This window comes from Indicator indicator, chromosome 19 (assembly GCF_027791375.1).
Source record: "Indicator indicator isolate 239-I01 chromosome 19, UM_Iind_1.1, whole genome shotgun sequence".
NCBI lineage: Eukaryota > Metazoa > Chordata > Aves > Piciformes > Indicatoridae > Indicator > Indicator indicator.
In genome coordinates this window covers 6,123,644-6,151,016 of record NC_072028.1, presented here as the reverse complement: position 1 = coordinate 6,151,016, position 27,373 = coordinate 6,123,644, and the positions used below count along the sequence as shown (strand labels likewise).

At 38.6% G+C, this 27,373-nt stretch overlaps 1 protein-coding gene across 1 annotated transcript in view; it reads right to left on the bottom strand.

The window, feature by feature from the left end:
* Positions 1-227: 227 nt before the first annotated feature.
* Positions 228-27,373, bottom strand: part of PLCG2 (phospholipase C gamma 2) — a 51,050-nt gene continuing 23,904 nt past the window's right edge. Inside the window, exons 9-32 of the mRNA XM_054389569.1 lie at positions 27,172-27,273; positions 26,882-27,000; positions 25,781-25,866; positions 24,732-24,852; positions 23,679-23,847; positions 22,742-22,846; positions 22,438-22,527; positions 21,295-21,473; positions 20,382-20,582; positions 18,387-18,506; positions 16,963-17,143; positions 15,644-15,712; positions 14,274-14,383; positions 13,440-13,536; positions 12,494-12,560; positions 12,051-12,208; positions 9,693-9,795; positions 8,512-8,721; positions 7,763-7,908; positions 6,713-6,827; positions 5,301-5,468; positions 4,601-4,689; positions 1,077-1,261; positions 228-270 (exon numbers count right to left, since the gene is read on the bottom strand). Coding sequence (XP_054245544.1) covers positions 228-270; positions 1,077-1,261; positions 4,601-4,689; positions 5,301-5,468; positions 6,713-6,827; positions 7,763-7,908; positions 8,512-8,721; positions 9,693-9,795; positions 12,051-12,208; positions 12,494-12,560; positions 13,440-13,536; positions 14,274-14,383; positions 15,644-15,712; positions 16,963-17,143; positions 18,387-18,506; positions 20,382-20,582; positions 21,295-21,473; positions 22,438-22,527; positions 22,742-22,846; positions 23,679-23,847; positions 24,732-24,852; positions 25,781-25,866; positions 26,882-27,000; positions 27,172-27,273 — 3,033 coding nt within the window. The remainder of the gene's footprint in view (positions 271-1,076; positions 1,262-4,600; positions 4,690-5,300; positions 5,469-6,712; positions 6,828-7,762; positions 7,909-8,511; positions 8,722-9,692; positions 9,796-12,050; positions 12,209-12,493; positions 12,561-13,439; positions 13,537-14,273; positions 14,384-15,643; positions 15,713-16,962; positions 17,144-18,386; positions 18,507-20,381; positions 20,583-21,294; positions 21,474-22,437; positions 22,528-22,741; positions 22,847-23,678; positions 23,848-24,731; positions 24,853-25,780; positions 25,867-26,881; positions 27,001-27,171; positions 27,274-27,373) is intronic.

Below are 27,373 nucleotides of genomic sequence, written 5' to 3'. Positions count from 1 at the left end.
AAGGCCTGACCTGCACAGAGGGAATGCTTTGTACAGAATATAAATTATTAGGAATTAAAACAGGTTTTTTTTAATAACAAGAAACTGTTAAGGAAAACGATCTTTCCTCCTCCTCCTCTTCTTCTTCCAGTCATTCAGTCTGATGAGACCATCACTGAATAGGATGACGAGGATAAGTTAACGTCTCTTCATGAATTGCACCATAAAGCACACAAAGACTGATTGCTTCAAGAGTAGAATTTGCTGTTACTGACTTTCTTCTCCCTTAATCTTAAGGAAAAAGGAAAGGAAAAAGTCAAGCCTACTTAAGGAATTTCTCAGAGGAAAACAGTCTACCAAATTCAACTTCCTTAGATAAAGCAGCAAGTGATGTATTAGCAACAAGCACTACAATATTTTTTCCTCAGTGAATGAGAGTAAACCACTGATTCATGCAGCTGTTTAGAACACACTAAAAAAAAAAAAAAAGAGTATAAAAACTTAAGGAAAAGTCTTCTCATCCCATTTTGAGATATACTCAGGACTTCCTCCTGGTATATGATGTCTCTGTCTCCCTCACACCTAGCTCAAAGGTAGCAGCAAAGGAGGAAGACCCTTTCCCTAAGCTTTGGATAACATATTGATGCTTAACTGACAATTCTATGCTGTTACAACTCAATGGTTTTTGTGTCTTTTGTGGTTTGTGTACCTGGAAATGTCTTCTGTTCCCATACATCTAATATGCTAATGAAATTTCCAAAGACATAACTTTGAAAATGTAGATGGAGTGAGGCAGTTTATTTATTTTGTTGTATATTCTTCCAGGCTTTACTCTTGAAAAGCAGAAGAGTAGAGGAATATAAACTCACAGGATTACAAGTTTCACTGTCATCACTGAAACTGAGATTTCACTGAGCAGACATTTCACAGCATCTGCTGGCCTCTAGTGGCTTGCAGCTCAGCCTGGCTTCACTGCAGCCCTCCCCTGCTTCTGATATGCTCATTCCACCCTTGCCACTCTTTAGATGCTTGTTTTCTAAATCAGAGATAACATCCAGACAGATCTGCCTTGGGAAGCAGAATGATTATCAACCCACCTGCGGTTGCACGTCTCTTGATATATCTGTAGTTTGTGCTCATTCACATTGAATTCTTTTAATATAGCATCTCTGTTAGGATTCCTTAAATTCAGATGGGTGTCATAAAGGAACAGTTGGTTATTAAGCTCCTCCTGGCGCTTCCGAAGCTGTCGACATGAGGAATACAGCTCCTCTTCACTCTCCTTCAAAAGAACATTGGTAATCAATGTAACTCATAGACATACACCCAAAATGACACAGAATCAACATAGTTTGGGGGATTCTTTTGTTTTCCTGAACACATTCCATTGCCTTTCTAAAATGCTTTCTAAAATCAGTTTTATAAGAATTTTCTGGAATGGTTACAGAAACTAGCTAAGGAAAGCCTGAAAAAAACCTCTCAGCCCCATAGTATGAAGAGCCACCTACTCTACTGAGGGTACCAGGAACATTTCAGCACAAGTCATGAAATGTGTTTATCTAAACTGGAGTATTTGTCCCTAATAAAGCATGTCAGCTTGTTGAGGAAAGGATAGCAAACAGTGTATTCATGATGGGTTATCAGATTGTAACAGCTGTAAAAATACTTTTTTTTTTTTTATTTTAACTTTTGATTGTTCCATCATATTTGTGTATTACAGCATACACTACCAAGCCTGGTGCTTTCCTATTGAAAGCCAGACTAAAAGTGGAAATACTGCCTAGTAGTAGGACCCCTAACAGCATCAGTTACTCTGATGATCAGGACAGAAGAATGGATCCTGTGTTTCTGTGGAGCTATAGCAATTCCATACTTGCAGAGGAATTAAGACTTAAGTATTTGAAGAGTAATTTACAGCACTCTGAGTTTCTGTTGTTGTATGCTGCCTACCGTAGGTGGTCTCAAAATATTCCACAAACAAAATAATCAGCATAATTACCTTTATGACTTTAAATTATTCTAATACTTCAAAACTTAGGATACAAAAGTCTCCTTTATAGAGATACTACTGGGGAATAGTACTGGCAGGACTGAAGGCTTAATTTTCACCTCAGCAGCAAAACAAGATACTCATCCTACAATAAATGACATGCAATCCATAAATGCAACAAATCCAAACATTTTCAGAGGTGACATACTAATAAGAACACCTCTTTCTGCACTCAGTCCAGATCTAGGAAAACTGATAGGTTAGCAACATACCCAAGGGTTTTCAGTTAGGGCAACAAGATCTTTTCCTAAACCTTTTTTCCTTCCTACCCATACATGAGTTGAAGTAACTGAAACAGCCTCAGTGTTATGCTACGGATTAAGATTTTAAAAGTTGGGGGTTTATTTTGGTTTTTGCTGTCTGTTTTTTAAAGGAGAAGGAACCTCTGTATTCCCAAATTGCAAAAAGAAAAGAAGATTGCCAATTACCAAAGTGCAGGTGTAATCACCAAGATGCCTATGTACTACTGTTTGTTCTTGTAAATATATGTATCCACAAAGCTAGGCTTTCAAAGTCCATTTAAGAATGCCTGCTTCAATCTTTATGTTAAACACATACACACCATTGAGGCTGATTGTAATCGGAAAATGTTGAAGAGATACGTGCAGTTTCTGAAGCAAGTAAATCCATTTTCAAGCAAATAAGATATGCTTCTAAATGTAACCATGACCTCAGTATAGTACAATTTCTGCAATATCAGGAAAATCAGTTAACTTAAAAACTGCATTAAGGCAGTTCACAAATGTGCATGCTTACGTCTTCAATATTCTTGCTTTTCTATTCCTGATAAATTCAAGAGCCATCTGTAACTCCCCTGTATAATTTTGTGTTTCATCTCCAAAAGTATACAGATGGGCTCTGTATATAAACAGGCCTGTTATTAAATTATATCATTTTATGGAGGGTCATCATTTAAGAAAAGGGCAGAAGAACAGATGGAGACAGCCTTGATCTTTTCTGGTGCTTCTTGAATGATCTGACAGAAGTTCTAAACCTGATTAATTGTGGCAAGTCTTGGTTTGCTGCAGAGTGCCAAACAAAAGGGAAAATTTCTGAAAGTTCTCCTGCCACTGCATTACCACCCAGAGACATCAGGCACTGTAAAAACACAGAGCTGTGCTGCATCTTCATTTGGCTTAACAAGCAGAAGGGACTTCAAGAGTGCAAAATGTGCTACTGTCAAAGGACTCAGTGCTGACAGATTGGGAGACATACTGCTGCTCTGAACAACACTTTAAGAGCTGCTCCTGCCCCAGGCAAATAATGATCTGAATTTCTGAAGAGAAACCACAGCAGGAGGAATTTGCAATACATCTACAAGCAATGTCCATGTTGAACATCTTAGGCAATGGTGAGTTGCAGTTTTCTCAAAGGCAGCTAGCCAAGAAAACAGCAGTTTATCAGACCTCCTCTATCAGACTTGTGTCCATGAAATATGAACATTTTAAACACTATCTTCAAAGGACACAGGTCCCTCTTGTTTGCACACACACAAAGACACACACACATCTGGTCTCATATTCTAGCCCCCTCCTGCTCTCCTGACTCTTTCTTGGCTAGCCAACCAAAGGAGCCTACTGTGACTGCCCAACACTGTCGTTACTCATTCATTTTACACCATGTGTTGTAAGGTGGCTTTGTGAAAAGAATATTTGAAAAAGGCTGCCTCTCCTTTGTGAAGAAGAATGTGACTGAATTTCAGTGTATGCAACTGCAGGCACAAACCCCTCCAGAGACATAATGACTTACAGTGAGCAGAAGTTGGTGAGAAGAAGTTTTAATCAGGAATAAAAATGTACACTGGAGTCAACTGCAATGTAAGCTGTAAAAGACTACAAATAAGAAGTAGGATTTTTTTTTTTTCCTCTGAGTCTGAAAGGTACTGGAAAACACCCTGAAATACCCAATTACCAGAAGCATCTTTAAACACTCATCACATGGCCTCTACACCATTGTATGTAAATTACTTAAAATATTACCGAGAGAAAGTCTAAGAATAACCCCACTACAAATCAACATATACAGCAGCACCTTTGGAACACCAACAAATGCTATTCACAGATCAGCCACTTTCATGCCTGGCTCCATGAGCAAGGATGCATCATTATTTTTTCCCTGTATGTTTAAAAATACTGGTACTTCAATTACATGTTTTAGAGAGGCTTAAAAGAAGTAGATTAGCACTCCTGCATGAAACAGAATGTACCTTTAATGAAAAACTGGGAGAAATTACTATGTTCTCTTCCTAAATGATTACTTTTTATGTAGGACCTTTCAAAAAGATTATTCTATGAAGTCAAAGTTGATTTTGGCTAGTTTTGCATGACATCCATCAGTTAGCAAGGGAAGACAATGACCATGTCATTACAGTAAAAAACAGTGGAGGTAATGAGGCTTTGCATTATTTCTTTTAACAGCTACGCAATCTGTCCACCCAGAGGGAGGTTAACTCAGTTTGTGTTGTCTTCCTCAGTACCTGTAGACACAGAAAACTAAATCCTAATTTCCTGGTTTCCCCAAAGAATAGACAGCATACACTCTAAGTGCACTAAACACCCCAGCAGTTCTCACCAGAACTTGTTGCATTTCACAGTGAACCAGAAGTGAGGCCAGCTCAATATCTTCACTATAGCCATTCTTGAGAGGAACTGATCTAAAACCTGGCATGGGAGAACATACACAGAGGACAAGTAGAGTCAAGGTTATCCACACTCACAAAAATGATGCATAAAGTCCTGAAGGTTAACAGGTTCCTCATTGCTCAAATGCCCCACTGCTGAGAGCAGGCTCTGCTTTGACAATTACAGAGAAACAAAAGGCAAGAATGGCAGACTTGAGAAATGTGATTTCACATGCTTTTGAAAACTAAAGCTAGAAGCAGAGGAGAGCAGAAAACTTACTCTACCTTCACATCTACAATAATTAACAAAACAAAGGCACTGACATCAAAACAGAAGAATAATCTTCCCAGATTTTACTCAGAGGACATAACCCTGTTGCTGAAATAGAACATGTAGAAAGGACAGAGCAAATTATTCAACATAATGCTTTCACAATTAAAAAAAAATTCAAGAGGGTAAGAGGATTATTTTAAATACTTACATGCCACACATCCAGTATCACAATAAACAATGGATTAAAGGAACTCTAATCAAAAGAGCACTTGTCCTTTGGCATGTTGTAGCTGCCACTGAGAGGAAAGTCACACTACAGCAATGCTGAACACCATCTTTCTGGCTTATTAGGCACTTATTACACCCACTGATCTTACCTGTTTTGATTCCTTTGATGGGAAAAGTGGCATGTGCTAAGAAATTGGGATCACTGAACATATCTTCCTCATAAACAACAAAGCGCAGAAATGCCAGATTTGGATCATAAATTTCAAATTTCACTTGCTCAGGACAGGGTGCCCAAACTGGATTAAGGCCATTGTCATCTGTAACAAAAAGGAAACATTTGCAGTTTGAAGCAGTAATTTCACTTCATTTATGTATGGGTATGTATTCCAGGGCATTTTCTGATGATAAAAGGGCTCAAAACCCCTATTTACCATCTGTCTCCTTTGTAACCTTGCTTCAGAAGGTTTGTATTTGTTTATCTAGGGTGGGGGGGTTATGAAGAAATCCAGGAAGAAAAGCTATTATTTGCCTTTAAACACATAAAACTTCCTTGAACACGTATTTGTGGGGAAAAAAAAAAAAAAACACAAAAACAAAAAACAAAAAAAAACCCAAACAACAACTAATTCATTGCCTCTATTCATGAGCCTCATGTTCCACATCGGAGTAAAATCATGAAAAGCACTGGGAAGACTAGTGTAGAATGGCCCAATTCTTATAGCCATTTACAGAAAAAGGAGCAATTTGGTATGTGTGACACAGCCAGGATCTTTGCTGTCCCACAAGAAACTAAAATCATAATCCTCCTCTCTGAAATCCTGAGGAGCTACAGTGCATGTTCTGCTCAGGATTCTGTGTTTGTTTATCAGTAGTTTAGACAATTAGAACTAAAGCCTTTTTTCTACTGGAGGAATACTGCTGCATCCAGAAATTTTAAGTGGCTGGGACATTGACCTGTTTCAGTGCACCTGAATGGAGCTTTTGTACACACAAAATACATATGCAGACTGTTAAACACACATCCCTCATCCAGAACTCAGGAGTGAGCTTTGTCCAAACTTCTACTGCACTGCAAGTTAGACTGCTTTGCAGCCCTATATACCTAACCTGTCTCCAAGGTTCCCCAGTTTTGGGATGCTGAGTTTAAATAAACACAGTCTGGATCTCATAGCAGTAAGTCTCCATTTGACCTAGACTTGGGAGCTGACTAGCACTACTGGAGGCACTTTCAAGGCAGCACTTTTAAAATATGCAAATACAAAAAGTCATGCATAGGCAAAAATATAACAGAATTGTGACTTTTCTCTTTTTACAAACTGCAACAGTACTTCTTTTTTTCTAAATTTGATATAAGGTTTCTCAAGTTAATTGGCCTCCAGGCAAATGAGAGAATACTATTGCATGACTCATCAGTCCAGAGCAACAGTTAACTTACACCTCTCTACATACGTTGCTGGCTGAAAACCGACAACAGAAATTTGTTGCATCCCCTACTCAATTTATTTAAATACACTGAGGTATAACCATATCCCTAACAACACAGAAAGCTGCAGATACTCACTCACAACTGATGTCTTGAATTTGCTGTTATCATATTCAGCCCCACAAATTTCTACCTCTACAAAGGGACAAGCGATGCTTCTACCAGGTTTAGGGAGGTGACGAGCACCTAAAACCTGCAAAAGCAACTGTGTGTTACAACCACCTCCAGAGGAAACTTGGCACCATTATTTCTGTACAGAAGGTAGCCTACAGAAATAGAAGTGGAAAAAAATAATCCACAAGAATATGCAAAAATACACAATCCCTCTCTTCAATATGTTTGCATGTGTTAAACATACTGTCTGTGCTACCAATAATAATATCTTCCATTGTTTGGGTAACCCAATTATTTTCATTGGAAGATACTGTAGCTGACATTCTTAAATATCTGTTTTAAGAAATTAATGCTTTACATTCATGTCCCCTAATTACCTCTTCTCTATACTGTAGTGAAAAGCCGCTAATGCCTTTCTTCTTCCTCAGAAAACATATTTTTAAAGGACATCACTTACTGTATCGCGACTGAGAACAGAAACAAGTTCAATTCCTGTTTGAATTCCTGGCACTAGAAGACAACATGGTGTAATTTGCAAATGATAAAGCTCTTCATGAAAACTGAGACTGACATTAAGTCACAGTGTACTAAATGTGATGACGGGGAGGGATCAGTTTATTAATTTTTCTGCTTAGTTTATGTATTATAAATTTCTTTCTTCCACATAGGAAATCTCTGTACTAGTTAGTCTGCTGCTAACCAATAGGACTCTTCCACTGAGAAGTCATTAGAGTGGAAATGCAAGTTAGCACATTTGGAATTTTTTATTAGCAATTATCTAAAATTATCCCAGGACTGTGTTTGCAGTCCTATACTATGTGCTTCATTAGCATGATAAAGATATATATTTCTTTTCAAGAACCAGTGGAATTAGTTTTATTCTCAAACGCACCCACATTTAAAATCAGTATTTTGACAACGTCTCAGATCTTGCTCTGAAACATAATAGCTTTATTTTTAGCTATTTTATATTTACGACTTGTAAAGAGAACATAATTTACAAAAGAGATTTACCCTCACTGTCATAATCATCTGCAATTTCCTCTTCGAGTCATTTGGCGTTGGGTCATACTCTTCATTTCTCATGCTTTCTGGCTGCAGAACATAGCCAGTGCGTCCATTAAGTGAAAACAAGGCATGGTTCAATTGCATGTATTTATCTAGGGAAAGAATTAAACAGTCATAACAGAAGATCCCCATTTGAATAAAGCTAAGGAAGTATCAGACTAACAGCTCATTCCTATTATTCCCTCTGGTCACCACTTTATCAGAAAGAGCTGGAAAGGTAAGTTGGAAGACTCTATTCCCTTCAGTAACTGAACCTGACAAGTCATTTCTTGCCAGTTTTAAGCCAAACAAATCCACCTCCATTCACATCAGTTTCCTATCAATGTGTCATAAAGTAGTTGTCCAGAAAATGAAGCACAGCCTTCCCTGTGGCTGAACAAGTGTTCATCCACCTTGAACTTACTGTAAATACCTCTGCTTGTTTGTCACAAAGAGATCAAGATGAAATAAACTTCTTAGAGTTTAGGGCTAGTTAGGTTCAGAGACAGGGCTTTTGAAGACCAGTTTTGGGAAACCAGCTCTATCAGGGGATCCACACGTTCAAAACCAAACTTTCGTTCTTGCACAACCCCTCTTGCAGGGAAGTACAAATACAGAGGACAGCCACAGTGACTAGAACAGCAGTGGGGCCAGAAATGGGCTTGTTCATGGTGAAATGGAAGGTGAATTTGATCCTTTTTTAGACAGAATATTACCTGGAGTTTGGAAGTTAAGAGCCACCATCTGGGAGCCACAAAGCCAGAGACGAAATGGGTCATAGTTGGACGAGTCAACCCTCTGTCCTTTAGGATAGACACGTGTCAGTCCCTTCAGGTTGTATCTCAACAACTCCACTGGCTTTTGCTTAACAATGCTCTCTGCCTTGGTTTCCACAAAGGACCGGATTTCTCTGAAATCAGGATTTTCTACACAGGGTAAGAAGGAAAAAGAGTGGTTATGACAGGAATAAAGAAGATTGGACTTATACTGCATTTCTACTAACAGAATCACAGAATCATTAAGGTTGAAAGAGACCCTTAAGATCAAAAACGCTTTGTTTTACTTTGTTTTGCTTTGTCCTTTAATGCAATATTTGGCACGGTTTTCATGCAGACATGGCAAATTGGTTGAGCATCAAGTCTGAAAGTTAAAATTGTCTGCTTGCCACATGCTCTGCAGCAGGGCAGGTAAGAGTCTGTTGTCATATTCTCACCTCATCATTGCTAATAATGTACTTCTGAGCACTAGGACACATATTCAAATGAGACATCTTTTCCTGGGTTTAAATGGGGAGAAGGAAGGGTGAGTCAGGGTTAGGCAATGACTCAAACAATGGCTATAATTATAATGTCTTAACTACAATGACAGCTTATTAAAAATGTTTGCAAAGAAACTTAAAGAAAAAGGGCATATTTGCTGCCTTCTCCAGCAGCAGTGACAAAAATCTGGAAAAGTACATATTTCAGTGTCAGATTCCACATCCACAGTTTTCATTTATATTACGAAACCCTCTACTATTCCAACAGCTTCTGTAAACGGCAATCAGATTCCTAGAGAAAAATTTTATCACTCACAGCAAATCTACTTTGAAGTTTTTTACAAACAAGTGTTCAGCCAGAGGTTTTAATCTCAAAAAAAGTCAATTGATGCATATCTAGTGAACTTCCCTATGAAAGACACCTCTGAGAGAGTGTCTCTAGTTAACTAGTTAGAAATTTGTGACTTTTGTGCTGAAAGTTGAATAGCATCAAGCGCCCTACTGTACAACTTCCAAGTGCCCCTGAAAAATGCATGGGTGATGTAGAACTTTGTTTTCTATCCAGTTCTATGAATTTTAACTAACATCTGTGAAGATAGTAGAAATGGTAAAATTCAGATGTAGTGTTTAAGGAAGTACCTAAATTGTCCTTGGTTTTACTTGTTGGCTTGCAGTAGATTACCAGATCAGATAATTCAATAGCAATCAATTGATTCTTTTCCCAGTATTTTCTCCTGTTCTCCTGTGAAAAGTAACAAAGTTTTAGATTACAGATACAGTTGAGTATTGTGCCACAGTAAGCCCAGGGTATACTCTAATGAAATTTAAAAGTTGATGAATTCCTTTGTGGCCCAGATTCCTATCCGATACTTTAGATGCTTGGATAGACATAATGTACTTACAGACCAAATTCAGAAAACAGGCTAACCAACTGGTTTTGGGTTTTAGCTGTGGGAGGGTTTTCTGAGGAGGTTTGATGTGTTAGATTTTTTTAAAAACAAGTGTTTCAGTGCTTCCCTGATCAGTCCTGCTCAGAATCCTCACAACAATTTTTTTTCTTTTCTACTCAATTTTAGTTACATTCTCAACTCTATACTTCATAGAAATGCCAATGTATGCAGAAAAAATCCAAAGGGTAGTGAAGTGTCTATTTATTTACAATCTCAAGAAGGACTTACATCTTGTAAGTAACTCTCAAACAGCTACATTCAAACTCTATGAGCATGATAGCATAATGCTTTGGAAAATCATTTGCAATCTTGCTGCCATCGTCTGTAATAAACCCACGATATACTGCTCTGTGGAAGCTGAGCAGCAGTCCCTGCAGTCAGAGACTGGGAACTACTGAAATCAGCAAGACTTATCCTAAGTGGAGACATTTGGACTGGAGGCTTCTCAGACATAAGAAACAGGATAAGATATGTTAGAAGAATCCCGCAATGAACAGTGATTGGCTTTGATACAAGAGGTTATGACACATCAGCAATTAGGAAGTCTTCCAAAAGAATTCCTTCAACAAGACAAACAAAAGAGGAAGCTCGGTGGACCAGGGGTTTCCAGAATGTTTCACTGAACCAGAGATGATCCACTGAAGTCTAAGAAAAACAGAGGAATACAGACTCTAAACTTGTAAATACCTTGGGAAAAAGCTACACAAACAAACAAACCTGTACTGTACCATAATGTTGACTCATTATGATTTTTCCTTCCCCAAAATTCAGCTTGTTAACTGTGTTTGCAAAAAGGGCCTTGCCTCACCTTTTTCCCCTCCCTATGTAGCAGATTATCATGTGAACTTTCTGAAGGCCACACTGTGGGAAAAGCCTCCTGATTGACAAAAACGAGTTTTAAAGCATCTTTGAACACAGAGTGTTTAATACTTTTCTAACTGTACAAAGGGAGAAAAAGCTGCCAAGCTCCAGAAAAGCCACTGAAGTACCATAAAAGACATTCTATTTAGAGACAATTCTTCTAGGTCATATTTGTCTTTTTCTCATTTTTATTTCTAAATGAAAGCCCTGTATAAGAGCCGTATCTCTCCTCCCCCAACAACAGGTCAATAGCTCCTGTTGCTTCTCCCCTTGCTGAGCTTGCAGTCCCCTGCTTGGGATGCCAAATTGCCTCCTATAAATAGGATGATGATAACCCCCAGAACATTACCACTCCAGGTGACAGATAAACAGCATAAGCCAAAATGATACTGACACACATTTTCCACCGCTCATATCATCCACTTAACAATAAAAACTGAATAAAAGGAACAAAATATAGTTAAGCATTATAAGGGCTTTTTGATGATGTCAAAGACTTCTTAAATACTTAGGAAAGATGACAGAAAGGTAAATTAATACATCAGAAAAGGAAAAGCAAGTCCTGAAAGAGGTCTTTAAGCAGCATCACTCATAGAGGGATGTAGAAGCTACACTTACAAAGAATCCTTTCATCTTTAGGCAAGAATTTAGAAATATTATTATTGAAGATCTGGTAAATCCAGAATGTGTCTATTAGTGTCTAAAATAAATAAGGTATTAGCCAAACAATTCCCTCCTAGTGCCAGTGCATTCACTAGAAAGCAGAGTTAGTAAACAGGATTAAGAGGAGTTTAGGCAAAGGCAAATCAGATTCAAAATCCTGAACAGAATAGTCTGATATCTGAGTTTCTTCTGCTTAACACTAGGATCGAACCAGTGTAACCAGATGTAAAATGTATCTGCTTTGTACTAGTAAGCATACTTCACTGAGGTGCAGGGAGCAACATAGACACTGAAAAACTCCTGTTAACATAAATTCACATAAAATGCTAATGTACATTCCACTCCCAAAAGAATTTAGGGAACAAGATTTGAAAGATCAATGAAATAAAATGAACAGACAAACAGCAATATGCAAGAGAGCAAGGACCATGTGTTAGCAAGATTCAGCACTGTGTTGCAGCTAAAGACAACTCCTATGGCAGTACATTATAAAAACCAACAACAAACAGGTTTTTATCAATACCTCTTCAGTGGTTTTCCAAGTGATTTCACGGATACTCTGGTACCATTCAAAGAGTTCTTCTACTTTATCAGTTGCAAACTCAACACACGGATCTTCTGGATTCTTCGGTTCCAGAACGAAGACAAAAGGCTTTCTGTGTTTCCCTTGGGGCATTTTCACTGTTAGGCAACAGAGAAGTAAGAAATTTATGCTAAAAAACAACAATTCTTCATCTACGCTGTCATTGCTGATTTATTGCAAGAGTTGATATCATTAAGTTTCATCACAGTAGTCATTTTAGCTGTGTTAATACATGTAGGTGTTTTGGGTTGTTGGGGGTTTTTACATTAAAATAAATAAATACATACATTAATCAATTAATTAATATTTTCAGCTAAACATAAAAGAGTCTACCCAATACAGAAAGCTAAGAAGTCCATGTGTAAGCATCAGAAAATACATACCAACATTGTATGTATTGAGTACCAGTATGCCACGACACAGTGAGCCTAATGGATTGTCCTCAATAATCTGAAAAAGATAAGATTTAAATGTGACCCTAGATCTTCTGCTGAGTGAATATGCACAGGACATTAACAAACAATAAACATGCACCATTAGATCTAACCTGGGTTTCACTGAAATGATGTTTAAAAGCCTATTTCCACATGAAGAATTTCTCACTGAGAAACACAGTCTCTCTACAGTGAGAGTAGTCAAAATGAGGAGAGCAGCTTCTGTCCTGACACAACTGCTCATATTTCAAGCCTGCTTAAGGCTGCAAGGACTCTGATTCTAATGCATGTGTTTTCTTCCAAAGCCTCCTAGAAAATCATTGAAGTGCTTCAGAACAACAAAAGAATTTAGCATTTTATTTTTAAAATTCAGAAATGCCAGAACTGCTCAGTATGGAACTTTGTTTTCTTTTGTTACAGAGATCTTCAAGGTTCTGGCCTAGATTTTTAGACACTTTTGACAAACAGTATAGCCTTCATTCTACATAAAAAACTTCCTAAGAGTGTGAAATAGCTAGTGAGATGTATTTGGAGACATAGTTTTCTTATTTGCAAATATTAAGGCAGAAATTATAGAGGTGAAGTGGTTAAAAGCTTCAAGCACATTGTTGTTCAGTCAAACTATCTGAAAAAGCTGAACTGGTATGATTTGGATTAGCAAGAAACCACTATCATCTCCTAAACCCCCACCAAACAGAAAACTACTGAAGGAGATAGTCAATGGAGGATATCCTGATAAAAATATTCAGCAGCAGAGAAGTGAAGAACGTATTCCTTTCTATACTCTGTCTCCTCTCAAACCCAGCATGCAGAGTCATAATTCTATAAACCAGACTTGCACTTCCAGTAGGTACCAGCTCCTAGGGAAAATGCAGCAGACAAACTTAACACTCACCTGGCTTTCAAGCTCAGTAGAATTATCAGATGACAAGTCTTCAACATAATTAGATGGGAAATAGTGTTGGATTTTTTCTCCATAATCCCCCTTCCACCTGAATTTAAAAAATACATATATAGAAAAATAAAATAGTTAAAGAGCTTCAATAGGCCATTAATGAAGCAATAATCCTCCAGAAACTGGTCATTAATACCCCACAGTAGCTTGTCTAGCAGCTATCAACAAAACGTAAGTGATGAAGTAGCTAAAAGCTCTAACAAAGTGATCATTAACTGTAGTAACAGATGATTTCAGAGGGATTACATTTACTGTAAACTGCAATTAATGACTTAAGAGGCTTTTTCCCCTTCCAGTACTAAAAATACTATTATGTGGTTGATTACCCTGCAGAAACTACAGGGAAACATTAGATTCCCAAACTTTCCAAGCAATTTACAAGCCAGCTAAGAAAGAAAATCTCTTATGAAAGAAGGCTAAAAAAGGTGGGTTTGAATCTTGAGGAGTACTCAGCAGAGCAAGGACAGAAACAGAACAATGACGACAATGATAATACATGTTCAGGAAGGATGAATGCAGTTAAGGAAAAATATTGAATACACTGGGCTGTGGATGTTCTGCAGGATAGAAAAATGGAAAAGACATGAAAAGAGGCTTAAGGATGAGCCAGGTTTAGGGTTTTTATTAAATACATTTGCATTAAGATTTACAAGGCCACAGTTAATAACCAGCAGACAATAGGTAAGGTTTTTTAAAAATACCACCCAAAGCTCAATTTTTGACTCCATCTAGTAAGTCACCAGAAGCTCTCCTATGAGGAATGTTTGTCCTTACCAGCCTCCTGTTTCCTTTGTGACATTATGAATTAAAGCTCCTCGAGAAAAGCTCAATTCATCACTTCTTTTGGCTCTGTAGTCATACAAGGCTTTCACTGTTCTCTGAGGCTTTAAGAGAAACAAAGCAAAAGAGTCATCTAGGGGGACAGGTCATAAAATAATCAATAATGCAAGCTTAAAAAAAAAAGGGGGAGACTGGATCCCTTTTCTGGTTTTGTTAGGAAGCTTACACAGTACTAAAGTTCCAGAGTGACATCTATTGGTGGAAGCAAGTGGTGCTACTTAAGCATAAGTATGGGAAAAATTAAGCATAAGCTTGGGAAAAATTAAAAAGCAGCTTTCTTTTATGGGTGCTGGAAGGTAAAGAATAAAAAAAAAATCAAACTAAAAAATAACTGAAAAAAACCCCAAACTCAATCCAAAAATCACACAGTGATCAATCTCCTATCTTCATTACATAGATTTATATGCAGTTGGAGTCCGCATGCTTAGATGTCTACAAAGCCTCCACCTCAAGACCACATCAGCTATCCTGCTGGTTACATTTCCTCAAGGGAGATGTCCAGTTTTAGCAGGGTAAGCAATTTCTTTATCTTGAATTTACTATTATCCAACTTCTTCAGCAGCAATGCAAATTCATTGGCCAAAAAGGACTAAAAATAATTACAGTCATAAAATTTACACGCATAAGAATTTACAAGGAGGCAGGCCCTAATAAGAATTAGGGAATAGTAGGCATTTGCTGTGCAGTTTATTATGAAAACATTATATATTTCTTAAAAGAAGACAAACTTGAATAACTCACTAATAAACCAAAGACACCATTTTTATATAAAAAGCATATAAGTAAATTCCTCATCTATTTGTGCATGCAGGCCATGTTTGCTAGTGGACCTGTGATCATTTTGTGATAATTTGTGGCCAGGCAAATAACAGTGCTTATAAACACACAGCCACACACACTCAAAGACACACACACTTGGGGTTTGCATGTTGGACTTTCTTTCCATGCCAATTTGGCCTTCTCAAACTGATCTTCTTCCAGGTTATTTAATTTGGGGCCATACCTGCACAAGTGTGCATGTTAAATCAAATCACCTCCACAGACTCAATAGCAGAAGTGCCCAAATTCCCAGTATGGATGAATCAATACAGGACTTGCACACAAGAAAATGTCTTGGTACAAATTTTAAAGAGACGCTAGGAAAAAAGTCACACCCTTTAAATTTCTGCTCTCCAATGCCCCATAAATCAAGCAATCTAACACTTTCAATTATAATTTTCATTACTGCTGACAGGAAATCAATAAACAAGACTCATCATTTTCAAAAGTCTACAGTAAATGTAAGTATCTCCCTTTAAGCATACCACTGTAGGAGTGATTTCACTGGGTTCCACATACATCTTGACATCATAGATGGAGTTAATATCTTTTTCCTAAAAACAGGAAGAAGGGAAAAACAAATAATGAAGTTCCAGGAATCCAAAATTATAGAAGTACTTCACATTAATAGAACATTCATTGCTGAAACCATCTTTCTGACAGTACACAGGCAAGCAGGAGGCAAATCAAACACTTGTTATGCTCAGTTCTATAGCTGAACATAGCTGAATGTGAGTTTCTCATTTAACCTGTCTATATTGCAATTTAATGAACAGTAACAAGCAGCAATACTCACAATGGTATCTCTTAATCGAACAGTTTTGAGATTGTGTGCACCCTTCTATGTGCAACCAGAGAAGACAATACTTAACACTCAAAATTTCTGTGTCACGGTACTTCAGTTCCAGTATTCGTTTCACTATTAGATACACATTCTAAAACAATATATACATTCCCAACTGGACCTGGTCCTAGCAAATATTTTAGCTATAGGCAACATTATGAATCTAAAACCTTTTCAGTCCTTTCTAGTTTCCCTAGAAGAAATAAAAAAACTCAATTCTGATTTCCTCAAACATGCCAGACATGTTTCTCCTGCAGCTTCTAACAGACATATATTTGAAAATAGAAGACAGCATCTCAGGCTTTTCAAAAGCTAGTTACTTCAGCAAAGCTCTCTCACCATGAAAAACATCCATCCAGAATGCAAGCTACTACGCTCAACTAATCATTCAGGTTCCTAGTTAAGTCAATGGAAAGAGACAAGCATGTGTTGGGAAGATTCCCTCATGCTTATCTCAAGGAATGACCTTTCGGAGGTACCTCTCACTTTTTTCCACAGAAGGCAGTTGGAGACCATTCCCAAGATGGCTCCAGTGCAGTGAAGTGAATGCCACTGCCTGTCCACAGCCAAGGCACAGCAGAACATTTGATTTTTTGATGAAATGCTCAGCAACTGGCATCTGCATGATCATGTTAAGATCTCTGTCCACTGCACCAATAGAAGACATGGCCAACTGCAGGCAGGGCAATGATCTCTCACTTCACAGACTAGCTTTTCTAATCAAATCTTGAGGAAGGTGCGAGTTGACCTGTAATCAAAGGTGAAGCTCTTTCCTTCACATATCTCAAAACCTTTGTGACAGAAGTCAGAATCATCTCAATTTCATAATACAAAAACTACCTGCTTAACCTCCCCCAAAGGTCATCCACCAAACCCAGAATCAAACCCAACAGCCCAAGGTCTAGATGTGGAGCACAATCCACTAGAGCAACTGCTACTGATACCAAAAGCATCACTTACGGTGCTGTAGCGCTCCAGCAGCTCCTCAGTCACCGGGTACCGCAGTTTCATTTTCCTGTACAGAGGATGCTTCTCGTAGTACGTCACCAGCTCCACCAAACTCTCAAAATAAGCTGAGGTTCCAAGCACAAAATGGCGACCGTCCTGCTGAATTCGGAAGTGCTTCACCTTCCCCTCCGCTCTGTGAAATGAGTGCAGTGCTGTAAAAGGTACTGCAACTTGCAGTGCTGCAAACTAGACTACAACTGCTTTCTGCATCTCAATCACAGGAAATAATGTCTCCCTTTTCCAAAGCCTCTTTTATTCAACTTGAATTCCAGTTGCCTGAACAAATTCACAAAAGGACATTCTCACTCCTCTACAATGTGCAGGGCCATGGGACAAATCCACAGGTTTGCTTAAATTTCCCTATTTTTCCCCCTACAAATATGTATTCTCTCACCTTCATACTAATATAAATGTCTCTGATCAGGCTGCTGATCTTCCACTGCCCCTAAGGGACAGACACAGTCCCTACAAAACAAGTAGCTATCCATTCCCTATAATTATTTTGATAACTACAGGAATCAATCTTAAACAAACAAACAAACAAAAAATCTCTTGTGCTTGAACACAAGGTTTGTGCTTGCATTGCATCCACTGACAACCATCCCACCCTCTAAAGACCCCTGCATCCTTCTGAAGCTGCTGAAGCTTTGGTACTTCTTGTTTTCCCCAATGTGAAATGGTTTTATTGAGATGCTGCAACTCAAGTTACTACAATATCTACCTTGGTAACAACAGAAAACTTCAAATGAAAGTAGACAGGGAACTGGGGAATTCTGGACATCCTCAATAGACAGTAAAGCATGTAAATAAGAGGAAAACAAGTATTTGTTTTTCCACAGCAATTTTTGTTGAAGAAATAAGCATTTTTAGAGAAGAGCAATTTCATTTGAAGGCACAATGGAGAACACCACGATTCTAGACTGTTTACTCATTTTGTTGCAAGAACCACAGATTCAAAAATACTTCCCTTATCAAGAAAACTGACACTTTCATTTTGCCTTTTAATTTCGGTCAGTGATATGACAGGGCAGGATTTCCAACACACAGGGACCTAGAATCACTGCTGAACCAGCACCAAAACAAACTTCAGAATGACACCCTATAGTAGAGTGTCAAGGCAGTGAAGAAGGGCCATACACAGTTCTCTATAGGAAGAAAGGGACAGTCAAAAGCATAAAGGCTTTTTCCAGTCACATATTAAGTCTTGTACACATTCTCATACAATGATCTGCTGAACAAATCAACCATGCTAATTACTTAGTGTTTGCAAGCAAGAATTTTATGATGCTAAAAAGACCACGGTATTTTTTAAATAAGAAAAAACAGAACACTGTTGAGCTACTAGGGCATGTAGTCATACACCTGTCTTTTCTTACCTGAAAGTCATGGCAAATGAAGCAGGCTCATCTCTCTTTCTAATCAGAAAGGCTCCATCTCGAGGAATTCGCATCAACATGTCTTCTGCCTCTCCCCGACTCAAGTTGCTATAGTACCAACTGCAACAGTTTCAAAAATCAAAATGGACAAAGGATTACAAAGCTTGCCAAATGTCATTCAGTCAGAATAACAGACAGTGTTACTAACAACAGTTTCAAACATTACAAGAAGAATTATGCATTAGATTTTCCCCAGCTTGCTACCTGTGACAGCAGCTTATTACAAAACATTGTAACAACAGCTTGTTTTGGAAAAAAGCATCAAAAATGTATCAGAATATATCAGAACATCTTGTCTGTCTGAAATCATACAGCATAAATCTGCATTTCTCCCCAAAACAATGACACTAGATCTTGCTTTTAGTCTGCCATTCAAGTTTCAGTACTTTATTCAGTTTTGACTTAGCAGATTTAAGAAAAAGCCCAAATAGCAAAAGAAAAACAGCAGGCATTTATTTTATTTTTCACTGTAGAGATAGACTTATCTTGGATCTAATATGCCTCCAGTAAAGCTGTGGCCACTTAATACTCGCAGTACATCTTCACCTTATACAGAAAGGCAGAAAAGCCTAAACCTTATACTCTGCCCTCCCATATCACTGACTTCCAAAGTTACCTACAGGGGGTCAGTGACTCCCAGGCAAGAAAAAAAAAGTTCAAAGGCACAGATCAATATTTCACATGCAAAAGAAAACAAAGGGCAGTGACTACAGCACTCTGCCAGTAAACAAGATCTAGCTCTGCCCAAGATCTACATTAGGCAAGTACCAGCTGGAAATAAACATCGAGCTCTACCACCTCCTATCAGCATGGGGCAAAGTCAGTCTAACCAGCTGTGACAAGAGTGAAGTGGAGGGTGAGAAAAGGGAAACATAGCTGTTTGGGCTCACTGCCCCAGTAATAAAGCTTCCAGATGGTACAGACCATGACACTACTTAGTTGTCAGACCACAGCCAACTACCAAATCACAGAATCACAGAATCAACAAAGTTGGAAAAGACCTCAAGGATCATCAAAGTCCAACCTGTCACCCAAGACCTCATGACCACTAAACCATGTCACCAAGTGCCACGTCCAATCCCCTCTTGAACACCTCCAGGGATGGTGACTCCACCACCTCCCTGGGCAGGACATTCCAACGGCTAACAACTCTCTCCATGAAGAACATTCTCCTCACCTCGAGCCTAAACCTCCCCTGACACAGCTTGAGACTGTGTTCTCTTGTTCTGGTGCTGGTTGTCTGGGAGAAGAGACCAACCCCCTCCTGGCTACAACCTCTCTTCAGGTTGTTGTAGACATCAATGAGGTCACCCCTGAGCCTCCTCTTCTCCAGGCTAAACCATCCCAGCTCCTTCAGCCTCTCCCCATAGGGTTTGTGTGCGAGGCCTCTCCCCAGCCTCGTTGCCTTTCTCTGGACACATTTGAGTATCTCAATGTCCTTCTTAAACTGAGGGGCCCAGAACTGAACACAGTACTTGAGGCCTAACCAGTGCTGAGTACAGGGGCACAATGACTTCCCTGATCCTGCTGGTCACACTGTTCTTGATGCAGGCCTGCATGCCATTGGCCTTCTTGGCCACCTGGGCACACTGCTGGCTCATGTTCAGCTGGCTGTCTAATCCAACACACCGGATGTTGTATAACACTGAGCAGAGAAAGAAGGAATTGGCACACTTCCACAGTAGTACAGTTCTCACTGATTCTCCTAGCTGCTGCTTTCCAAATGACTGCTCTCTACTGTTTCAGGTTCTCACAGTGTCAGTGATCTTAGTCAGCCTTCCTCAGAGAAGCCTTTTACTGTGACACCCATGGACAAGCAACACTCAGGTGTGCTCCTGCCACCAGGAAATTTTCTATGAAAAATCGAAGACCATCTAAAACAATGCAAAGAACGCTGACATAACAACCCTGGTCCTTGCCTTCTGCTGTACATACTCTTTGGTCTCATGAGGGCTGGGATTAGGCACAGCATCGGTCAGACGCAGCTCAAATTCAGCACATCGCAAGTGGGCCTCCTTGTAGTGTTGAATGAGATCATAGATGCTATCAAACATGAGGTTGTCTGTCAGGTAGTACTTCACAGTGCCCCCATCACCTGAAGAACGTATCCGGCAGTGCTGGACTCTACCTGACCTCCTGCAGAAATGCAGAGGGGCAGAAGGAAAAGAAAGTGTTTATAAAAGGTGGTTTTCTTTTGAAGCGTTTCCTTACCCCTTCCTGGTCAACTGCTTGGGAAGCTTGCAAAAAAGGCAAGAAATCTGTACCATCTCATGAAACAGCCATGTAAGAACAGCAACAGAAATTCAGACAAGTAAGATTAAAAGACGAAAAATAATAATTTTCAATTCACAACAGATCAATTAAATTATTAAATTCATTAAAATCTGACATACACTGCAAAAGTTACTCTGACAGCTCTCTGGGTCAGAAATCCACTGGATACACTATACCTAGTAATGTCCCAACCATAAGACAAAAGAACCCAGAGAGAAAAAAAAAAAAAAAATCAAAGTTCTTTATTGTTTTCTCTCCAGAGGACTTTTTCATTGAAATGATCAATCAGTGTTAATAAAAGTACACTCAGGAGATGACTTCTTCAGTGTAGAAACCAGTCATTTATCCTTAAATTAAAAGATCAAATTTTGGCTTGCTCCTGCACTATGCTACACTGGAGTTTAATTTGGAAAGAAGTCTTTCACAGTCCCATCAATAACATTCTACTAATTATGGCAATTCCTTTTCCTACTTCCTCTCAGCTATAAATGCATAAGTGACAACTATACCCCTTTTTGTTCAATGCCATAAAAAAACCAAAACCCACAGAGAATTTTTATTGCAATCACCATACCAGAATGACAAGGTGCAATCATTAGGGAAAGCCTCACTTTCCCTAACTAGGAACGTCCCATCCTTGCCACCCATTTCAGCACAATATTCTTGGAGCAGTTTCTCAGCAGTTGTTCTCCCCTCTTTCATTTTCCCATGGAACCATTTCTCTTTTAAGTGCAGTTCAGTGCGTTTCACCTCCTAGACCAGAAAATAAAAAAATTTATAATGCATTTCTAATGTTGTGGCTCTGAAACAAAGTACTTGTTTCTGATATAACCATCTAGTATTTCAGCTCTTCCTAGCCCTGAACTCTCTTTCTGATCACTTTCAACACAACCCTTGACTCCCTTCTCCAGTCAAGCTATTTCTTTGGAGCAGTGACCAACTTCAGCATTACTCAAATAGGTAATGGGCAGAAAAGAAAGAATGCAGCATCCAATTGCTAATTTACAGTTGCTAATCAGTTTTTTCTAGGATTCACCTGTGTTCTTCATTATACATTAATAATTCCACTGACATTAACATCTAGGTGAATGGGTAAAATGTTCTGCATGTGCAGAGGGATCTCTGAACTATCTTCATACATGTCACCAAGGAAAGAGCATGCATGGAACCTCAAAAGGTCAAACCAAGAAACCCTGCTGAACATCACTGCTATTGCAACCTTTAATGAGTCTCATGTTTCTTCTTCATCATGCACAACAGCCAAGTAACACATGCTCACCTGGGTGACAAACACTTTGCAAATGTGGAATGATCAACATGCACTGTGTAAGAGCTGTGCTGTACTAACACCACAAACCATAGTTTATCACATTGCCTAGTTTGAGAATAGCAAATACACTTAGGCAGAGGCACATAAAGACTTTGTCAACACATGCATCAGCATTCACTTTTAAGTATCAAACTATTTTCCTGTCTTTGTATTCCTCTTTGCAAGTCCTCAATTAGTCAAGGGAAAATGTTATTTCATTAAAAACAGAGTTAACTGGAGTATCTTGGACAAAACCCTTTTTAATTTTTTTTATCTCCAAATACAATTCTTATCTGACATGGATCCTGCATAATTTCAACTTCAGCATAAAAAATAGGCATCAGCAGGCACTGAAATAAGATGAGAGAGTAAGAAGAACATGCCTAAAAAACAAAACATAGCTATCACCTTTGATGAATCTTCATCAGCATTCTGTTCTATGTCATCACTGAATGAAAGCTTTTCATCAGCAATAGCACAGTAGTGCCGAGTCCATTTCTGAAAATTGAGAGATGTTAAAACCATTAAAAAGACATTGGTTAAGTCACTAACCAATTTCAAAACAAGGTATAACAATAAACAAACCTTCTTCCCCACATTCACATTTGTTCAAATGACAATATTGCTTACACAGATACTGAGAAAATTCATGTATATTTCCATTATTACACAACCCAATAACAAACTGTAACAAATGCCACAGAAATGATACCTGCTCTATTGTGTCCCACATGTAAAGTTCTCCTTGTTGCTTTTTTTCTTCTTTCTTGTCTTCTAAGTTCACATCAATGTCTCCCTTTGGCCCCAGTTTTTTGTGCTTAAAAACAAAAAGATCCACCACATTCATACACTCACACAGACTCATACATAAAATTGGTCACAATATTTTGGCATATTCAGTATTACTGGAAATATTTCCCTCCATTGCACAGCCTTCTTCTGTCACTACCATAACAACAGCTGTTCCACAAGGCTTTTATGCATTTGTCTCTTCATTGTTTGAATGGTATCTCTACTAAATTTTTAACCTTTATTGTGAGATACAAATTTTAAAGAAAGAGATTCTAGTCTTCCACTCAAAAGCTGTATGTTTATTTCTATCTACCCTTACTTCCTCTCTGCAGAAGTTTAATAGGTAGGATGCAGTACTCTTACAAGAGCTGGAACAGTGGAGCATGGTCAAAAGTAATTATTATTTTACTACAGAGATCATGAGCAGCCCTCAGATTCTCCACCTAATTTTGTTTTTCTACTGCAATTTCAGTCTGAAATACCTTTTTTTAGTTATCTGCCTCATGCTGCACACAACAGTACTGAGTGGAGCATCTGTATGTATGGTCACATTCTGAAAGCATCTGCAGCAGTGAACCCTGGCTGAAATTTAGCAGTGACATTTCAGGAGCTGGAAGACCTTTAGAAAAGAGCTGACATTCAATCTGGCACTTGAACTAGCAGCACTTATTGCAAAGAAAACCAACAGCAAGCAGTGTAATACATAGTTTCTACAGGACTCTGTACAACATTGCAAAATATTGCTAGGAATTTCTTGTCTCTCAACAGAAACTAACAGCTAAGGTGCGAAATCAGAACTTGCATTATTGGCTCCTGCCCCAGTTTTCCTATACTACCAGCACACAAAGCAAGCCTACCTTGATGACGATTTTTTCTTTCAACTGGGTTGGTGATGGTAGCTGATCTGCACTGGCTTCAATCGGTTTCATTAAAAGATGATCACCAAATACCTCCTTGAACACTCTGGCCATGTGTCGCTGCTGCTCCACACTACAGTGCTCTTCAATTGACAGAATGACTGGGTATCTTTGAAGGAGGAAACAGAGGTGAATGAATACCATTTCTTTTTGCTACAGTTGGCAAGGCAAGGAAAACAGGACTCTCTCCCTCACTCCCTGCAGATTAAAGAAAATATTTAAAGCAAACAAGAAGACAAGTCAACAGATAACAGATGTGCAATGACAGAATTGTTAAGGTAAGAAGGGAGCTCTGGAGGCCGTCTAGTCTAAACATCTTCGTTGGAAAGGCCAAATTTCTAGGTTAGATCAGGTTGTCCAGCTAAGTTTTGTGTAACTGCAAGGACCAAGATTCTTTCCAAATGCCTTGGGCACTGTTTCAGTGCTAAAGTATTATGATGTGAAAATTTGTTTCTCCTGTCCTCAAAATTGTGTCTGTTTTTCTTCATATGCACTCTGAGAAGAGTTCGGCTTCTTCTTTTCTATAATTATCCACTCAGGAGTGGAAGACAGTAACCAGACTCCTTCATTAACATCTTCTTGAAGCTAAACAAACTCTTCTGTGAGCTTCCCCTTGGATATCATGTGCTCTGGCTCCAATACTGAAAACTGAAGCAAGGGAAGCATTGAGTATTTCAGCCTTCAGCAGTCACTAAGTCTCCTGTCAGGAGGAGCAGCAGGCTCACTTTTTTCCTAAATTTTCTTTTTGTTGCAATTATACCTGTAGAACCTTTTCTTGCTGTCCTTCATCCCCCCACAATTTCACCTACAGATGAGCTTTGAATTTGTTTTTTCTCAAAACTGAACCTATTCAAGACCCACACTTGCCAATAATGAAGACTACTGGAATGTGATTGTTCTCCTACTAAGTTTTGCTCTAGATTATAGAGAAAATAAGTTCAGGAAGAACTAAGCATATGAAAACAGACTTAGGGAAAATAAATCAGAGCTTACTCAGATGCAACAAAGGCATGATCTTTGATTGCCTGTACAACATCATCAAATTTGATCTTTGTTGTCCGTGTCCATCCATGGTAAATGATGGGTTTTCCATCAGGACCATCCCAGCAATCCACTAGGAAAGACAAGCAGGGGAAAAAATGAAGAGACCAAGCAGTTACTTGAATAACTCTACTAGAACAAATACATCCAAATCTTCAGTGTTCCACATACTGAGTCATATACTTTAATGTTCTAACAAAGCCTTCTATTAGATGAATTTATATCTCTCACAGAGGAAATTAGGTTCCCTTAAGTAAGAGCAATACAAATACAACACAATATAAAATTTCCCCAAAGCATTATCACGCAGGAATCTGGAAATAATGAATTCAGGCAGCTATATTGTCAGTGTACTAGTCTACAGTAATTTTCCAGGGATAAATACACTCCTACAAGTGGCAAGTTGATGCTTATCTCTTTTGTTAATTTTAATCCTGAAACTCTGGTTTTGCATTAGTTAAATTGAACAGGCAGCAGCAACCAGTTTTATGAAGTAACTGGGGAAAAAACATGACACTAAAGCTGAACTCTTCTATAAGGTACAGAAGCACAGGGATGAAGAAACACACACAGAGGAAAACAAATGCACAAAGACATCAACTGGTTTACAAGCAAGTTAATCAGGATGACAAATGGCACCGTATCGCTCTGTGCCTCGGGCTTGTCTGTATTACAATGAAGACAAATAAACCATCTATCTATGCTACACAAGTAATCCCAATTTAAATCCTATGCTGTCATGTAGTAAGTCCAAGACTGAATTTTTGGTGTACAGTGAGAAAAAATTTAGAAAGACCTTCTTAAAATTCCATAGGAACAAGAATTAGAACAATTGAAGAGAGCAATAGTGAGGCATAAGGAAAACAATTTAGGGAATTAGTGGTTTTTATATGACTACTTCAACTTCAGAAAACAAACTAGTTCTTAATTTCAGTTCTTTTTTCTTTCTTGATAAACAGCATGGACATCATTTTACAAACCATTCCACAAACTCTACTCACACTCAATACATCGACATCCCATTCTAAGGCACCTGATGTAAGCTTCTGTGGAGGATTCACTTCGAAGCTGATCTCCTGTCAGATATCTAAGGAGTAAAAGAAAGTTGTAAAAGACAGGCAGTCAATTTCAACCATTTCCCACATGCTCATTGGGCAACATTTTTTCTCTCATCATGGAGAACGTATCTTGATTTTTTAATTTTCTTCTTTTGTTTTAACTTGTGATGGAAGAACCGGATTCTGCTGAACAAAGCTCACATCACAGATTTACAAGGAAAAGGACTTCTCACTGACACTTTAGACACAAACTACAGAAATCATCTGCTAAGCTGCTAAGCATAAAACTCCAAAAAACGTAGCAACAAGAATACAGTCCCCAGACCTTCAAAGTTCTGGCTGTAAAGTAAACTTAAATGAAGAAAAGTAGTATAGGTAGGAAAAAGAAGAGTACAGGTAGCAAATTCTCCTCCTCTGCCTCAGCCACCTCTGTCTGCTCTAATCCTTGTCATCCAGGAAAAGGCCAAGTCCTGATCAGTACATTTGCTAATTTAAGGTCTCCATACTCCTTTCCAGCTCATGACCAAATGTTTTCCACTTTGTGCCGTTGTAAAATGTCAAACTGTCGATCAGCAGTACCCATCACTACCTCCTTTCCCAAGGCAACAATTTTACTGCCCTTCAGATTGCACTAACAGTATGGGATTTTCCCACAGGACGAGTGGGGTCCTCCTGGTATTCTTATGTTCAGGTACAATTGATGTCGATACTAGCTAAACAAGGCTGCTGGTGATTGGGGAGAAAAGGAAGCTCCTTTGATAACTTTAGTTTCTGGGAGCAGAAAGGCTTTAACAGTTTCGGCCTAGGAGTCATTTTTTGTTTTGTAACCGGATTCAGGGTTTGGGTTTTCTGGCAGCTGAGCCAGGTTATATCTCAAAATCTCTAAAACCTTAACAGGCAGGGGAAAAAGAATCCCAAATATTGTATTTGTCACATGTACATCATGCTTTAAGAAGGTTTCACACATCTATGCAGTATATTTATGGCATAATTTAGAAATATTACTCTCTCTTAACACACGCTAGGTTGCTTTTGGTAACTTACGTGTTATGAGAGGAAGAAATCCAGTAGTGGGACAAAGGATTATTCATGTCTTGTGCATCTATTGAATCATATTTCTCATCCCAAATACTGTTTTCTTTTGCAAACAGGTAAGTGAGGAACTACAATACAAAGAGAGAGACTGAATTTAAATGTTTGTACCATACAAGACTACAATAAACCTAGTAATCTAGAAAGAGAAGCCTAGAGGATCTGCCCTGCAATTCATAAACTAGGAACTAGCAGTGACAGAAAAGTCCACAAGGAACTATCAGAAAATATCATTATCTTACCTCATCAACAAAGAGGAAGGGTTCAGCAGTTTCTCTCATAGTGTCATCAATAAACTTCGTCATTTGTTCTCGGACTTTAGTGAGATCTTGTGCCCAAGATTCCTTCAGATAATACAGTAGGAAGAAACCTTTAGAAGTGGTCTGACTCTACATAAAATCAAATAAGGAGCAGAGAGACCTACAAATGTGATCTACTTCTTTC